The sequence below is a fragment of the Ruditapes philippinarum genome, unplaced genomic scaffold, assembly GCF_026571515.1.
Source record: "Ruditapes philippinarum isolate M1 unplaced genomic scaffold, ASM2657151v2 ctg154_1_1_1_1, whole genome shotgun sequence".
In the NCBI taxonomy this organism is placed as follows: domain Eukaryota; kingdom Metazoa; phylum Mollusca; class Bivalvia; order Venerida; family Veneridae; genus Ruditapes; species Ruditapes philippinarum.
The window spans coordinates 401,321-418,902 of NW_026861602.1; the positions used below are offsets into that span (position 1 = coordinate 401,321).

General features: G+C 34.0%; 2 protein-coding genes across 2 annotated transcripts in view; both read left to right on the top strand.

Annotated features, from left to right (window-relative positions):
• Positions 1–3,148: 3,148 nt before the first annotated feature.
• Positions 3,149–6,100, top strand: LOC132716295 (uncharacterized). Its single transcript, XM_060699541.1, has 4 exons — positions 3,149–3,364; positions 5,019–5,164; positions 5,387–5,605; positions 5,861–6,100. Exons 1-4 carry the CDS (start codon positions 3,153–3,155, stop codon positions 6,061–6,063), a joined length of 780 nt encoding a protein of 259 aa, XP_060555524.1. The 5' UTR covers positions 3,149–3,152; the 3' UTR covers positions 6,064–6,100.
• Positions 6,101–7,560: 1,460 nt separating this feature from the next.
• The window catches only part of LOC132716286 (spatacsin-like), a 28,962-nt gene continuing 18,940 nt past the window's right edge, over positions 7,561–17,582 (top strand). Inside the window, exons 1-12 of the mRNA XM_060699527.1 lie at positions 7,561–7,708; positions 8,143–8,430; positions 9,405–9,613; positions 10,714–10,893; positions 11,277–11,485; positions 12,098–12,303; positions 12,725–12,965; positions 13,580–13,783; positions 14,451–14,548; positions 15,227–15,372; positions 16,208–16,433; positions 16,886–17,057. Coding sequence (XP_060555510.1) covers positions 7,561–7,708; positions 8,143–8,430; positions 9,405–9,613; positions 10,714–10,893; positions 11,277–11,485; positions 12,098–12,303; positions 12,725–12,965; positions 13,580–13,783; positions 14,451–14,548; positions 15,227–15,372; positions 16,208–16,433; positions 16,886–17,057 — 2,327 coding nt within the window. The remainder of the gene's footprint in view (positions 7,709–8,142; positions 8,431–9,404; positions 9,614–10,713; positions 10,894–11,276; positions 11,486–12,097; positions 12,304–12,724; positions 12,966–13,579; positions 13,784–14,450; positions 14,549–15,226; positions 15,373–16,207; positions 16,434–16,885; positions 17,058–17,582) is intronic.

Here is a 17,582-nt window from a genome sequence, read left to right on the forward strand (position 1 = left end):
CCCGTGCATTTTACATGCGCCTGACTGTATGTTATAATAGTCAATACTATGTGATGAATTTTCAAAGTTTTGTATATTTTTCTTTTGAGATGATTTAAATAGTGCTGTGCGGACACAGTTATGGCTTCAAAAACTTTTATAACCGCCTTTAACATAGTAAAGAGAGGTCACACGTGTGCCTTTTTATTTTGATTAAATTTGGTAATGGTCCTGATACCTTTAATGTCTTACATACTGTTTATGCTCAAATTTGATGTTTTAATGCTGGTCATTTGCTTATTAAAAAATTATGTATCGTTTAATCGTTATGTGATTCATTAATGATCAAGGCATTAGGATAAACCATAGTGACGGAATTTTCGTGTATATCTATCTTCCACTAATGTCAAACCCCTCGATGGTGACGTAGACATGTCTGCGCGTCAAAATCGCTAGAATGTTAAAAAGAGTTGTTTAAAAGGGGATAAAAGAATATTAAAAATGTTAAAAACATGGGGCTGGAAAACTAGGATGAGAAATGTTCAATGCAAGCCATGACTGCACTGAACTGCTCTATGGTAGGTAGTAGGGCAACTGCAGGGTGTAAGTGGTGCCAGTGGTATACTGTCATAGGAAAGAAAGATAATTTATAATAGTCTGAAGTTGCTGTGAATATCCTACAACACAGGGGATTACCATGGCGTGATGTTTGGGAGAGGAGTGCCATATATATTCTTCTATGGGGATAGCAACCAGACCATGGTGAATCTTATAGAAAATGAGTAGCCTAGCATCTTTACGTCTGAGTTCCAGTCTACGAAGCTTAAGGGAGTGGAGCATATCCGTGACGCTAGAGGTCTGACCATAATCAAGCTTGATCCATCGGGCCGCTCATCTTTGGACATTTTCAATTTCATCTATTTGTATTTTGGTGTGGGAAACCATACTTCGGAACCATATTCAAGCTGGGGTCTGACTAACGTCTGGTAAGCAATGGACTTCATTGATTGGGATGTCCCCTATATTTTTCTTCGTAGGAATCCTAAGGTTCTGTTTGCTTTCGTGAATGTTCTGTTTATGTGGGCATCCCATGTAAGGTTTTCTGATATATCCACGCCTAGGTATTTAGCTGAGGTAACCGATTCTAATTGGATTCATGAGGGTAGTATTGTGTTGGGACAGGATGTTTTCTTTTTGTGACGTGGATAACTTGACACTTAGAGGGGTTAAATTCCATATCCCTCTCCAACACCCACTTTTCTAACCGATTAAAGTAATTTTGGAGAGTGACTGATTGGTTTGCAAATGTCAGAGCAATGTATATTGCAGTATCATCTGCAAACAAGCGGAACTGGGAATTATGTTTTGTGGGAGGTCATTTATATAAGCGGCAAAAAGAGGAGGGTTCTAGAACTGGGCCTTGGGGGACACCTGTAGATACTGGGATGGGGTTAGAGCAGCTGCCATTTAGCACAACAGACTGAATTTTCTAGAAAACTTCTGACCTATCTTAAAGTTTGACCTCTGATTCCATAGTTATGTATTTTCAGCAGTACTTTCTCATGACTGACATTGTCGAAAGCCTTACTGATAACTAAAAGAATCAGATCTACTTGCTTTTTTCTTCTCATATACTAAGGTCATTTACCAGCATAACAAGTTGCGTAACACATGACCTTTTTTGGGGGAAAGGATATTATGGTTGGTGAAGTGTTTAACAATCGAAGAGGAAACTTTGTGCTCCATAACCTTACACAAAACACATGTTAAGGAAATTGACATATAATTGGCAGTGACTGACCTATTACTTTTCTTGAAGATTGGGGCTACATCTGCAGATTTCCATTGGGATGGCAATGAGCCTTCATCGGTGGAATTTTGGAAAAAAACCTTTAGGAATCGAGAGAGCTCTTTAGAAAGTGTGTTGGTAATTATTGGTTTTATTTTATCCGGACCACAGGCCTTATGATGGTTCAGGTTATTGAGAAGTTTCTCAATCCCTTGTCGTGACGCTTTCGCTTTAATTTCAACAACTGCGCAGTCATTTAGGTGGAATTTTATTTGGCACTTCTAAAGGTATGCAGTGTACAGCTGACAATACTTCTGCGTGCGTAAAACACAGCTTGTTTGACATTTTGACAGAATTGTGTTGCTTCAAGCACTGAAAATGAAAACGAGACTAGATGGAGTACGATTTGTATTTGATAGATATTTTTGACTCTGACAATGAAATCTGTATTTTGGCATCTGTAGACAATTTATGATTTACACCTGTAACAAAGACATGTATCATTATCTAATGATAAGATTAAAAAATCGTTTCACGTACATTCTCAGCTTTAGAATCTACGAATGTGGTAAATGAGGTCAAAGAACACATCTTCGAAGACCAAGACGGGGAACAACTCTTGAAGATCCACTAGATTAGTGAACCGTACCATGGTCGCATGGCCACCTTGAAAACTAGGAGGAGTGAACTTGTTTGTCCGATACCCATGTCTGTGGCACCTATCAGAAACTAAATAAATCTTCTCTATATTTAGATGATTTATTTAGTCATTTCATATACTAGGGAAACGTGTTTATTTTATTTATTTATTTTTTTTTTTTTGGAAAAAAATCATTATTAAATTATTTTCATTAAAGTGGATTAAATTTGCCACAGGGTCAAATATTTCTGGTACTCAGGACGTACAGAAACCTACTTTGGGCGTATTTCCTAGAAATTCAGTTGATTTTTATTAAATAAATGTAACGTCTTAACTCGTAAGAGAATGACTGCACATGTAAGAATTTATCTGGCAGTAAATTTCAGTCAGTTGAAGGTGGCCAGTATATTGGAAGAAGAAGAAGCGGGACAGGAAACAGCATACAATGTATCTAATATTCACGACGTTATTTCAAAAATTTATTCTCCATAATTCAACATTTATGAAATCATGTGAGGTTTTATTGTAAGTATGTTTTTTGTTGTTGTTGTTGATGTTTTGATTTGTTCTACTTTTTATTATTTATTTATTTTATTATTATTATTATTCACGGTGCATAATAATCGTCGCATTACGCCACATTCTGTTCAGCATTACGCCTAACTTTTTCTTTTCTGTACACACATTACTGCAAAAAAGAGATTCCCGCTTTTTGATGATCATGTGACCCAGTCGTTGGACAAAATGGCGGAAGGAACAGTTGAGAAAAATATAAACTTTTTCAGATTTATTTTACAAAAACTACCGAAACAGCAAGAATTGCAAAAAATTAAAGCTTTCAGATATTGTATAAAATCGAATTACTTTTTCTGCCATTTTAATGACAACCATTTAATCGTCAGCAGTTTCCAAAATGCGGAAGCCAAAATTGTAGAAGATCTCGAACATGTTGAAGGGTAATTTATATTATCATGTTGTGATTTGCGACAATACTAACGTAAAATTCAGACAATATTTTTTCATTAATATTTGGTGTTTTCCATTGAGACTCATTTAATTGTTGTTTTTATGTGTTTTCCCAATTGCACCAGTGTTGATTGTGGAATTCAAACAAGCACCTCACTGCTTGTACGCTTGTAAACATAAAAGGGCAACAGCACACTCGGCTTCCTTCGACGCAACCTGCGCATCAGCAATGAACAGGTCAAGAGCACAGCCTACATGTCACTCGTGCGACCAGGCCTTGAATATTGCTCCACCATCTGGAACCCTTATACCAAGGACCTTACACGCAAGCTCGAGATGGTCCAGAGGAGAGCTGCAAGATATGTGACGAACCGTTACCACAACACAAGCAGCGTATCCTCAATGATCCAACACTTGGAGTGGGAGACATTAGAGTCACGACGGACCAAAGCCCAGCTGAACCATGATGTTCAAGATCACCAATGACCTTGTGGACATACCAGTCAGCGATTATCTCACCCCTGCCCCGAGCCGCACTAGAAGTGACCACTCCAAGAAGTTCCATCTACCATCAACATCTACATCGTACTACAAGAACACCTTCTTCCCTCGTACAGCCACGATATGGAACAGCTTACCTGCCTCCGTTGCAGAGGCCCCTGACTTGGTATCCTTCAAGCAGGGGCTATCAGCCCTCACATTCTAAGTCGCCTTAGGGGCCCAGCTACAAGTACCCACTAGTGATATCCAAGGCTGTGCCGGCAGCGGCCACCGTAACCGGAGAGGTTTGGGTTGAAGAGGCGAAATAAAGCTGGCCATACTTTTTGTCTAGATCTCTACCTTTGTACTATCCAACCTCTTCTTACTTTCTATCATTTCTTGTATATTTCTTTTTCTTGACCTAGCACCACCCGTCGCGTCATAATCAAGTGTGATTGCGCCGACGTACAATGTAGATGTTTTGATGCTCTACCCATGCAGCATTCTTCCTTGGTAAAGGGTCACCTTGGCTGTAATCCAACTCAGCACATGTCAACTTCAGAGGGATCAGCTTAGCTTACAAGTAAAGATCTGTTGATATATATATATTACTATATTGTCCGTAATTGTCTGTTGTTACAACAAATATAGTTACACAATGTATCCCTGAAGGATAACAAAAAATCATGATGTTTTGACCCTAATCCTGATATCAGTGATTGAATTTCTGATATTTGTGTTTTAGTTAAAAAATAAATGTTAATGTAAAAAACAAACACATTTACACCATCTGTCTATAAAATGTAAACCACCCAAAAAGTAATTTAGTCTATTCTGTTATTACCAGTGATATAATATGGGCAGAGCTGACTTGCGCTGAGTTTGTATAAGGCCGAGATGACCTGGGTGCCAAGTTAGTTTAACGACCAAGCTTTACCTTATTCCTCTTCCTTTGTGCTTTTAAACCAGTGAAATATACAATGTATGCAAAATCATCATGCCATCTTGTAGGGACAGCAGATGGTAAATTTAATTTAAAGCTTCTAATCCTGAATACCCACACTGCATGTTGAACATGTCAGCTAGCTGATATAATCTATACTAATGTCCAAGATAGAAATTCATAAGACATTGTAAATATGTAAATTTTCTTTTCTCCTCCAGATTTGCCCTACAAACTGATGTGGAAAGTTTTAAAACTGGTAAAATTGCTACCATAAATAAGGATGGGGAGCTACTGGTGTATGAATACCAAGGAGACAAATATGTTTTACAAGAGAAATTGGATTTAAGATCTGCCTTAACTAAAGGTATATAACTTTTCTTTAAGAAGGCATTGCTTCTTTTCCAAAACTTTTAAAATGGTATATATTTTTGTTTTCAGTCTACTTGAATATTTTTTGTATAAATTTATATATATGTTGTAAACCAATATGGACTTATTGAGAACTGATACTGATAAAAACTGTTTATAAAATGTATCCAAATTATTTGCAAACTGTCATAATGGTTAACATGGCTTTTTCTTTCAGTAAACATCACTGAGTTTGAGGCATTAGAATTGACATCATTCAAAAGAGAGATAATTACAGTATATATAAACAAGAGTTATCTGGTACAGTGTTCCATTAAGGATCATCAGTGTGATGTACTTTCTAACATTACACTACCTGAGACTATAAGTGATGTCAACAAATATGTGATTATTGGTGGGGTCTGTACAGTTCTGGATATACATGCTTCTATGTTATGTATCCTTTTATCACAATATATTTATCACAATTAGACATAACAGTATGTCCAATTTAAATACATGTTAAAATCACATTTACATGATAGGTAATTACACAATGATTGAAAAAATGAAAACTATTTTAGAAGACTATTTTTCTAAAGTGATACTTAGATTTATAATTTTGAATTTAGATTTATAATCATGAAATTTCTTCATGATGTAATCAAATGTTTAATTGATAAATGATTACTTTCCTTAGCCTGTGTGACAGTATTTTACAGTATTGATACAGGGAAAGAGATATCAAAGATTGATATTAGACAACTAGATATATCATCAATACAAGCATGGACTATGTCCGATCAATTTAAATACCTCGCCCTGGTCCTCCAGTCTGGAGATATACACCTTGTAGATCTTCACTCATATTGTACAACTTCTCCACAACAAGGGAGACAACCAACAGAACAATAATTGCCCATCATATCTTAACACATGCCCAGTACGGAGATATTCCTTGAGGGAGAGAAGTTATTATCTATGCATTCAAGTCACAAGAGTAAATCAAATTCATTGCACCTCAACCATCCACTCTTACATTACTAAAGAAAACAGTATAAACATACGGGATTCCGATCTTCAAGCAAGGATAGACGCAGATAATATTCAGTCATATGTTAGTGTTATACATACAGCAGAAAGTGTACACGGATACAGTGTAGATGATATTTACATAGATGAGAAGATGATCTATGTTGTGTATTGTTACAATAACACATATGTATTGTGTCACATTGAACTTTCTTCACATACATGGAACATGTTCAGGTATTGTATTACTAAAACAGTTACTATTATTGTTATAATTAATATTTTTAAATTAATTAATGACAGTTTTTGGTCATTAAAAAAATATACATGTATGTTTACTTAAGGCATGCAGCAATAATGGTCAAACCCGCATTGGGATATATAAATGAATTGCAACACATATTCCTTTCCATTGATTGTTATGTAAAACAAAATAGAACTTAAGCTACTGTTTATTATAGAAAAGTTTAAAGCTCCTGAGACTATTGATAACCCATATCTTGATATATTTGGAAGGTTAAGGTCATAACACTTTTAAGTCTTTATCAAACAATAAAAAATAAGGGTGTTTGTACATTTCAGGGTTGCAGTGCTTAAAATAATCAAAACACAGGATTGTTTTACTTTATAATAATTGTTAAACATTTTGATCAAATATATAGAAGAAAATATATTGCAATACGAGAGACCTGTACATATTGGCCGATGCTGCTTCACAATATACTCGTACCTGTATATCATTGCATGTTTATTGTTACACCAGTAATGCATGTATATACACATTTAGTTATGTGACTGTATGGGCATAGTTTACTTATTCTATTATTAGTTTACAGGTTACAGCTTTATTTTTACAGCACAGATTTCAGTATCTTTTGTTTATACTTCAGGTTAAATGAGGGTGAGAAGATAGTTTTGTCAAGAGATGCAAGTTTACCACATCTAGTTATAACAGACCATCATCTTACAGGGATCATTATGAGGACAGAAATGGATCAGGAACAGTTTGTTTAATGAGGGTATTTGTGATGTTGAAGTAAGATTTTAAATATAAGTTTTAATAAGATTCGTTGTATCTATGACATACATGTGTTAATAAGGAACATGCATTTATGAGGTACATCTTTGAGGTACATATGTTAAATGTGGTACAAATATTAATGTGTTACATACATGTATGTTAAATGTTTTACATATTATAATGTGGTACATTGGTACACATGTTAATGTGTTGCACATATTACACATAGATGTGTTATATTGGTGTGATATTGTTAAAAGAGAATGTTTGCTATTGTTTAACTTTTGATGTTTCATTTTTGTTTTTACAGTTAATGTGTAATATTGTTTACCGTTAATTTATGGTTCTATTTTCAGTTGATGATATATGGTGGAGCATCATTAGTGGATACAGTATGTCAGTTAAACAGTTGGGGGCGTTCCTCTATGCCAATACATACACTTGAAGTGGGTCTCAAACATCGCCAGCTAGATACTGTTACATTCTTCTTGAAGAGTAAAGAAAAAAGTATGCTATGTTGTAGTTCACAATACCAAAGTTACAGATAGATATCATTAAGTCATTTTTTGCCTGCAAATTCGTTTTTCTCATTAGTTTGTCAAACTTTTTCTTGAATGTCTGGTTTGTTTGTACAGTTTTCAACACTATGAATTATTCAAGGTTTTTGTTATAAATTGAAGTTTATATTCAAACACATCATAATTTTGGAGCATGGCCTATGCTTAAACATGAATAATTCCTTCAATTTTCTTTTGACATTAATTCATGCATTTTACAGAAGGTTGCTTCAAAAGTTAATTTTGAAGTGTCAAATGATATACAATCTTTCTTCGCAATATATCTTAGATAAAAATTGTTTTGAACTAAAATCAGTTTATTGAAGAAAATTTGTTAAATTACTTTGTAGAATGAATGTTGACATTTTTACATATCTTTTACAGTTTTTACATCAACACATTCAGCATTTGTAAAACATAAGGGTGGTGTGAACGCCCCTACAGGAGAGTCTTTCATGAGTCACCTAGATGTCGTGCAGCAGTTAGAACCGGCTGTTACTGTGATACTCGACACTGTACGAGGCACGGTCGGGGATAACCATTCTCATTCATTTGGGAAGGATGTTCTAGATAGCTGCATCGACTTCCTGTACGAACTCCTCCTTGATAGTTTATCTGTTTCCGTGTCAGTGACATCAGAGAGAGAAAATACAGACTTACAACATGCCACAGGTATAGTCAATGTTTACATGCTTTTACACACTTTTATCACATGCCACCTATGCGACTCTGTAAAAATCGTATGACACACACTACATTGTATATTTTGACATGACGTCACTGGCATTATACAAACATAGTGTTGAAGGGTGCTAATTTTGGCATTACGTTATTGTTTTAATTGAACAATGGTTCTTATTTAGGTATGTGATAAATAGAATATAATATTCATTAAACATACACTCAGTCAATATCCTCTATTTCTTAAATTGGATCTAAAAAGTAAATCAATTCTTTTAGAACCCTCTCATTATAGTATGCTTCCCATTAATGTAAGAAAATAAAGAGAAAAATAGATGGTTGTGTTGATATTGGTCAGTCAGTATTTGTTGACCAGAACATATCTGTGTAACATTTAAAGAACTTTAGACTTACTTTGATCAAACTTTGTAGGATGATTTTTGGTCATTTCAAAGGTGTACACAAAATTCAGAGGATCTTCAAACAGAAAATGCTTTTGCTCATATACTAGACATACATGTATATTGCAGCTACATGACTTTTTTGAAACCTGCTATTAACAAAAAAACCCAAAACAATGTGTTCTTTCCAGAGATTCACACAATTTTTTATCAACTAAGTCTACAGCATGGGAGTATTTTGTTCTTAAATTTTAACAACTCTCTTCTTAACTATGGTTGACTTACAAGTTACATATGAAGATTGTACAATAACATAGTGTATTAAAATATACTTGGCAGTTTTGGGAAATAAATTCTTCTTTGTGTGTGAGGTATTTTTATATTTTGGTTGGGTTTTATGTCACACCAACCAGCTTTACTGGTGGAGGACAACCTCAGGTACCCCATCATGCATTTTTTAGGAACAATCGAGCACCTGAGTAGAACCACCGACATTCTGTTAGCAAGACTGTGATGATGAAACATATTTAAAAGTTATAACTAAATTAAGATAACATTTTACAGAGAAACTATTAGAGTACATAGAGAGGACAAGAGAATGTATAAGAATGTTTGAGGGCAGAAGTTTGATGAGTCGCAGTGAGAGTATGTCCCTCACCAGCGCGTCACCGGCATCGCCAACTTCACCAACCTCACTGACCACAACAACTTCTGATAGTCTTACACAAAATAACCAGTCACTGTTCACACAATGGGACCAAATGGACATAGAGGTATATTTGAGTGTTTCATATTTTGTTAATAGAGAAGAAATATCTTACTGTGTCCTACTCACCCTGGCATCAGCCTTAATATCCTATAAGATTCTTTCTAATTAATATGAGGAAGTCAAAGGCTGGGGTCATGAAGCTGGCCCTGGCTTTGGCTTGCCCAGCTATAGACTACATGTGCATATTTAAAAGGAAATAAAATGCAAATGTAAAAACAGTTAAAAAATATATAGATTTCTATAATTTTCAGTGAAATGTTAAGTGTCATTTATAGTTGCTGTCATTTTGAATGGAACGCAGTGATGACCAGTGGGGTATTCTGATTACTGAACAACCGCAACTGTTTGGCTTAAGATTAATCATTGAGGTGTTCTGATTGAAAATGGAAGTGATGCATGAAATTATGAATGACACCTTGAAAATGAAGAATGTAAAATGAGAAAATGAAAGAATTTTTTTTTTGTCTGACTTCCCTGATGTTGTGTTGAAACTCTTCATGTGTCTTCTAGGTCAAGATAAATAAAACAATTTTTGTAGATGATTTAACTAGCATGCTTTGTTATTGAATTTGAACTGTTAACAATAATGATTGTGAACTTGTGAAAATTCCTAGTACACATATAGTACTTGCATGCATATGATAAAGGCTGCTGCTAAGATGTGGATATTTCTACAATAGTTTCTTGTTTATACAGGGAAGTCAAACGCCGGGACCACATAGCAGGCTTCGGCTTGCCTGGCTATAGTATAGACATGTACATGTGTATTTAAAAAGAAATCAAATGAAAAAAAAAAAAACAATTAAAAGTTATATAGATTTCTATACCTACCAGTGAAATTTTCAGTGTCTGCCATTTTTAATGTAACTCAATTATAATCAGCTGGTATTCCTATAACGGAACAAACAAACCTTTTCAGCTTAAGTATAATCGTCGTGGTGTTTCGAATGAGAATGGAAGTGGTGCATGAAATATCCGAATTAAACCTTTAAAAAAAAAATTAAAATGAACAATTTTTTTTATCCGACTTCCCTGTTCATATGCTTGCCTGCTTTAATATTAGTTTCAGAAAATGTATTTAAGATAGTGTATTATTATTTACAGACAGTAATTGAGGATGGAGTGATGAAGAACGTACTTCCTGACTTACAACAATATCTCCTCCAGGAGAAAGAGTACTCAAGGGGAAGTTATCAGCAGATAAAGTCAACTTGTGTTTCCCTAGCAACCAATTATATTAAATATGGCAACATGGGCAAGGCGAAGGAGATACTCATGAAACTTGTAACTATCATACATATGTTTACATGTAGTAAAATCTGAAATATTTTAAATTCTTGGAAACATTATTGTATAATATGCATTTATTTTAGAAAATTTATAACATGAGAGCATTAGGGTGTATAATCCAGGGGTCACTAGTTCAATCCTTGGGTAAAATGAAAATTCTCTGCCACAATTGATTTCATTTTACTGACATAACTTATTTTAAATTAGAATTTCAACTCTGACAATATCATTATGATTTCTCCATTTGTTATGTATAATCTGTATAGAATAAAACAGACCCAACAACAACAACATATATTGAAATCAAGAATTACAAGATTTTATATTAATACGATGTAAGGTATTAGATCTTGAACTATTTTACTTTTGTGTTTCAGGGCCTAAATGTTTCAGAAGAACTGTGGAAAATGGCTCTTTACACATTAGACATTAACATTTGTAACTCTATCACTGAAGAGCTCCTCAAATCTTCTAAACTGAATGAAGAACAGGTTGCTATGGTAACATTCTTCAAACAACTCAATGAGATTTATCCCTGTAGAAATTTTGAAGCTATACAGAAATCTCATCACCATGTTAAAGACAGGTACGATTAATAAAGACACCATGTTAAAGATAATTGAAATTAAAATGACACCATTGTCTAGACTGGTAGGAATTTTAACATAACACTAATGTTTATCACTTATCTGGCTAAATGTTTTAAATGAAATTGTCTATCTTTCAATATAGACAAAAATCATCACTTTTACGGAAAATTACAAAATAAGTACTGATTGAACAGTAAACAGTTCAGACCATGATCAGACGGCACTGATATATTGGCTGATCTTGCTCTGCACTGTTTGAATTGGCAAAATCAGTTGCTGCTTACAAGCTAAGGGTTAAGATATGTGGAATAACAATGAAAAGTGTAAATGAAAATGAGTTATGACTCGGAAATATGTTTTAAGTTAAATTGTGTAAATTTTATTCTAAATATCTTAACTCTTCATCTGGAACCAAAAGAGAACAGCCTGTACCACAAGTATAGAGCACAGCAGACCTGGACACCCATGCATTCTGATGAGACTGTATTGTTGGCTATTTAACTTTGAATCTTCAACTGATATCCCTAAATTGATAATAGATATTTCCTAAAATAGAAGCTGGGCAAGTCCATTTAAGATATTTAGCAGGTCAAGACTTTATATTACAGTGATAGTCATGAAGTTGTTCGTTTAAAGAGCCTGATTAATCAGACAAGTACATATGACCTGACAGAATCGTGTGGAAACTTGACATCACATGTACGTGACGATTTGAGTGATGAGAACTATAACGAGGTGATGTTAGCCTGGGTGAAACATTGGTCACCATCCACCAGAGATCTCGTACTGCTAGATGTCCTTCTTCATCAACCAGGTATATCTTTAGTTTAGTTTATACAAATTTATTTAAGTTCGATTGTGTTGGAAGCTATAAGCTTATTGAAACATTCTCGAATTTGTTCCTTTGATATATCTTTATCACGTTATCTATATATTTCGCCATATTAAGACTGATAATGATTCTTCAATATTATTATACAGCAGAATCACTTTGAGATAAACGGCAAATCACAGCATTTCTTGACAGCAACCGTGAATGTAGATTATATTAACGTCACATTACCCAATGAAAAGCAACATAACAAACAGGTTTATAAATGGGACTTTTTACATACAGGATTTAGCAGCCAATAAAACATGAGAAAAATATACAGAATTCCAAGTCTAGTTAGAAAATCTAGCAGTGAAAGGGTAACTTATGTTTGTTGATATACAATAATCATTCTTGTTTTTAGGTTCAAACATAGAGAGATTTAGTAAAGAGGTGATATGGGATTATTTCCTATCAAGAAATAGGGATGATGTGTTAGTTGCCTGGATACATAAAAGTTTCTCTGAAGACAAACATCTTAGTACTGGTCACAAGGAGGATAAATGGCCCGTATCACACTTGCCGAAATTAACAGCGGACTTTGTCAACAAAACAGACAAGTGTACTGGAAGAGTAAGGGAGATAATTCTTACAGCATTTGCTAGGTACCGTTATTTTACATGAACTTACTTCATATTTTCATTTTACATGAACTTACTTCATATTTTCATTTTACATGAACTTACTTCATACATGTATTTTCATTTTACATGAACTTACTTCATGTTTTTATTGCACGTGAATTAAATTCATAAATTCATTGTACATGAACTTAATTCATATTTTCATTTCACATGAACCTACTTCATATTTTCATTGTACATGAACTTACTTCATATTTTCATTGTACATGAACTTACTTCATATTTTCATTATACACGAACTTACTTCATATTTTCATTTTACATGAACATACTTTATATTTTCATTCATCTGTTTTTGTATATGGAAGGTATAGTGCAAAACTGTTGTAACTTATATTACACGAAGAAGGTATAACAATTGTTTTGCAGAAAGCCATTAAATTACACTGTATGTTGAACAGTACAACAATGTGACTTACTTTTACACCAGGACTGGTCTGATGTCATATATTAAAGTATTGTCTGAACATCAAATACTGATCATATTAAGTACATAAACATAATCTTATGATGAATAGAATGGGAAAGGTAGAAGTTTATAATTTTGTACCTTTGTTGTCAATTATTTATTTCAGGTACGGGTTGTTTACCCAGGAGGCTTCGTCCAGCTTCCAGGTACTGTTGAAACGGTTGAATGGGATAGGCGGACCATTACAGTTACTCCACCCACTTGAGACATGTGGTGCCAATGCTCTTCAACAGTTCCATGCTGACATTATACAATATTGTATACAACATAATCTGCAGTACTTTCTCTGGCTATATGTACATTTTCACCGGTAAGTTACATTGAATTCATGGACAGAAGAACAATATTAAAATTTCTTGCTAGTAAGACAGTAAATTGTTGCTAACAAAAAGTTTTTTGTTGTTTTTAGAATGCAACATTGTTTGTCTTTTTAGAACTAAGGTTGAAAGTCATCATTCATATTTCCTTTTTGCTTCATACTTTGGGCTAAACTTAAAAATCTGTCCGCAGTTATTTTTAACATTATGATTTTACCCTGTATTATTTCTTAAATATTTATGTTTCTCTACAAAAATAACTCCGATTACTGCTAGGGTTAGTATAATGGATTATGATTAAAGGGTTATTGGTTACCATTAAGATTTTAATACATGGATTTTGCTGCAGACAGATTTCAAAAGTGCTTCATACTTTGACCCAGTTTGACAATTCAGAGAGTGGGGGATTTGTATTTTTATGTCTGTTTGTTTTGTCTGTCTAAGGAAATTTCTGAAAACTTTACCTTTGTTTTAAATTATTTGTAACAGATTTTAAGAACGTACAATCACATTTCAGAACTTTATTAAAAATATATTGGGTGGGGAGAGGGGGTTAAAAGGGGTTTTGTTTGTAATATTTTAAGAAGAAAATCATAATATTTTGAGGACATCATTATGATATTGTTAATTGTTGATATTGTTTTATATATAATATTATAGTTTGGATGTGGAATGGTTGACACATGTATGTGATAGCTACACCAACAATTGGCTGACATTATTTCTCAAATTTATTTCTATCACCAAATCAGACCTGTGTAAGTATTTTATAAATCAGTAACTATGTTGTCATGATAATTTAACCTTTAGCTATCATCTATGCATGCCACTCTTGTGGCTGAGGGGTTGCCTTAAAAGGTTGAGGCATCAGAATTGCATCCACAGTTTATCCCTGTGTGATCGTAGGGTTCGAATTACTTGAGTCTCTTAGCTCCAGCAGGTGAGGTGGTTTTGACCCCTGGTGTTGCTTTAAGTTTGTAACACCTGACGTTGGCCAAAATCATCTTTCCCATTTTGGCGCCATATGACATAAATTGTGTTGAAGCGCCAAAACCAAACAAAGCACCTACCCATGTGGCCATTGTATACCAAGATCAGTCAGCACGCCATCTAGTCATGGTCGGCTCTGTTTGCTATTCAGTCAGTACATATTTTGAAAGTTTTCCCTCAAGATGATGAATGGTTTTGTCCAGATTTAAAAATGGGCAAGTCCATTTAAGATAATTAGCTTGATGTGGGTTAATACATAAAAGCAGTTATTATATTTAATACATGCATCTTGTTTGGTTATCATGATGTTATATGGAAGTGTGTAAAATTTGTGATAATTTGCAGTTTGTTTGAATTTTTTTTTATCAAAGGTTCAACGCACTTACTGTTGAACAGTAGTCAAAATTTTAACAGAGTTTAATGTACATTGTATCTTGAACTTTCAGTTGGGCAGTGTATGTTTGAGGGCAGTTTAACCAATTCTGTTGCTGTATGGGGTGAGGAGAGTGGTAGTGTGGGGCAACTTCTACAGTCCGGCCACACCCTGGCAGCACTGGCAATACTTATGTACTCTCATCATAAGCTACAACAGGTTCAAGTCTTTCATTTTGTTCTATACTTAATCATTTTAAGCTTGACTATTTGAAGAATGGGGAGAGCTATTGTATTTCCCCAGCATTGCCATCGTGGTCACACTTTGGTTAAGTTTTTGCGTGTAAGATATATCACCAAATATAATGAAGGGAATAGGTTAAAACTTCACACACTTGTTCTCTGTGGTGTTCTAACATGATGGGCACATGTCCCATAACTCTGAGTTATCTTTTTACAGAGTAATGCCCCTTTTCTTAATGTCAAGCACAGAAAATAGTTAGAGGTGCTGTTTCAATTTGATAATTTTTTATAGAAATAAGATATAGAAATTTGAAAGATATAAAGTCTATAATTTTTGTTTATTATATAACAGAGTCTAATGAACTTTGCAGATTAACATCTTAAATATTAATTATTGATAACATGATACATTGAGCCATATCCTTCAAGTTAGATTATTTCTAGATAAACGTTCCGCGATGTAGAATTTTTAAGCTTTTTATTACCAAATGAAAGATTGGTTGTAGGTTGTTCTACAGAGGTAACTGCCTCTGCTGAAAAAAAATGTACACTCAAGACATACCAGTACAGCTATTTAAAATGTTAAGGTCAATCGTGTATAAAATATTTAATGGGTTACATTGTTTACACTTGACGAGACTCAAAAAAGTTATATCATGCAAAGTGTCGTGTAAAATTTGTAACATATACTGAAAATTGTATTGTACATACAATATAGTTTTAGATACCATTTTACTACACTATGTACAGATTAAACCATCTTTACCTATTTACACTGTATATGATTGTTATTTTAACATTATTATTTATAGGTAACATTTGTGACACAACAGCTTGAAGCGTTTGATGGTTTATCATCAGAAATTGTAGAGAGTGCTCTACAAAGTTACCCTAAACTACAGGTGACACTGTTTCCTGCCAGTGTTACAGATCTACCTCATACAGATGTTTCTGTGTATCAATTGCTGGTCGGAAATGCACCTTTTGATCCAGCTAAATTATTCGGGTGGCAGACCACTAATACCTTAGCTGGAGAAGGTATGCATTGTTTATGGTTGTTTTATCGGTTTCATTTAATGTAATTTTAATCCAGAAAGAGGCATCCTTGGCCAAGTGGTAAAAGTGGTTGATTTCAAACCTTCTGTCCCTCACTACTATGGGTTTCAATCCTGAGAGGGACTTTGAATTTTTTTATGTAAGTAAGCTTCTATCAAGCTAGCTTATGAAATGTTGATGGAATATCTGAAATAATGCAGTGTTGGCATTACTTAAAACCCAAGAAAAACAACAAAATGTTTACAGAATATGTAATGTTGAATCAGTCTAATATCTGGATTATTAAAGAAGCTACTATTTTTTCACATGCTTTCTTGAAACAAAATTCAGATCTCAAATAATCTCATGCTACTTTATAATTTATGCAAAGCAGCGCTGATGCAATCTATTTAGAATACAGTAGGTGTGTAAATGAGTGTTTGAATTAATTACAGATTCGGTGCTGGAGATGCCATATTTCTCACACCCAGAGCTCGTCAAACGGTACGGCTATAGTGAACATTTGAAATACATCTACTATCTGAAACAAGCTAGACCTAGCTTTGCTTTTATTACCTTCCTGGCTGAAGAGTTCAAACATGGAGGCTCAAATTTACCAGCAAAAAGGTAATCTTTTATATTTGTGTGAAAAATATGTACAGACAGATTTTTAGCTAAAGAAAGTTAAATTAAAGTTTTTAAAAAAGAAAAAAAAATGTAGTACAAATCAATAATTAATTGACAAGCATGCATCTGCTACTCTTATTTTCTATAGACATCTTAAAGATATCGTTACTAAGACCCAAGAGAATGTTAACTGAACACTAGAAATTTAGGATATCACCATGGTGATGATACTTTATGGTGATGATATGTTATATTGACCATAATTGTTGAAACGATATTGTGAGAAAAATATTTTATTTTGACCATGCAATAAAAAAATATGCAATTGATAAATATATTTGCCATTTTCAAAGTGAAAGAAGGATTTCCCACTCCTCATGAATGAGCCATTCACCTCTGGATTATTCTGGAGCAATTTACGATATCCATGTATAGATCCCCTTTCTTAGCATCCATGATGGTTTATGGAGTCAAGTAAACTTTGTTTAGATTAGGACAAAAAGGTCATCTGGGTATCTGTTAGAA

What these genes read in the sequence shown, in the direction of transcription:
- LOC132716295 (XM_060699541.1), top strand. Translation starts at nt 3,153, where the DNA reads ATGGCGGAAGGAACAGTTGAGAAAAATATAAACTTTTTCAGATTTATT. An exon ending in GATCTCGAACATGTTGAAGG is followed by an intron (nt 3,365 to 5,018) that starts GTAATTTATATT and finishes TTTCTCCTCCAG; the next exon opens with ATTTGCCCTACAAACTGATG. An exon ending in TATACATGCTTCTATGTTAT is followed by an intron (nt 5,606 to 5,860) that starts GTATCCTTTTAT and finishes CCTGTGTGACAG; the next exon opens with TATTTTACAGTATTGATACA.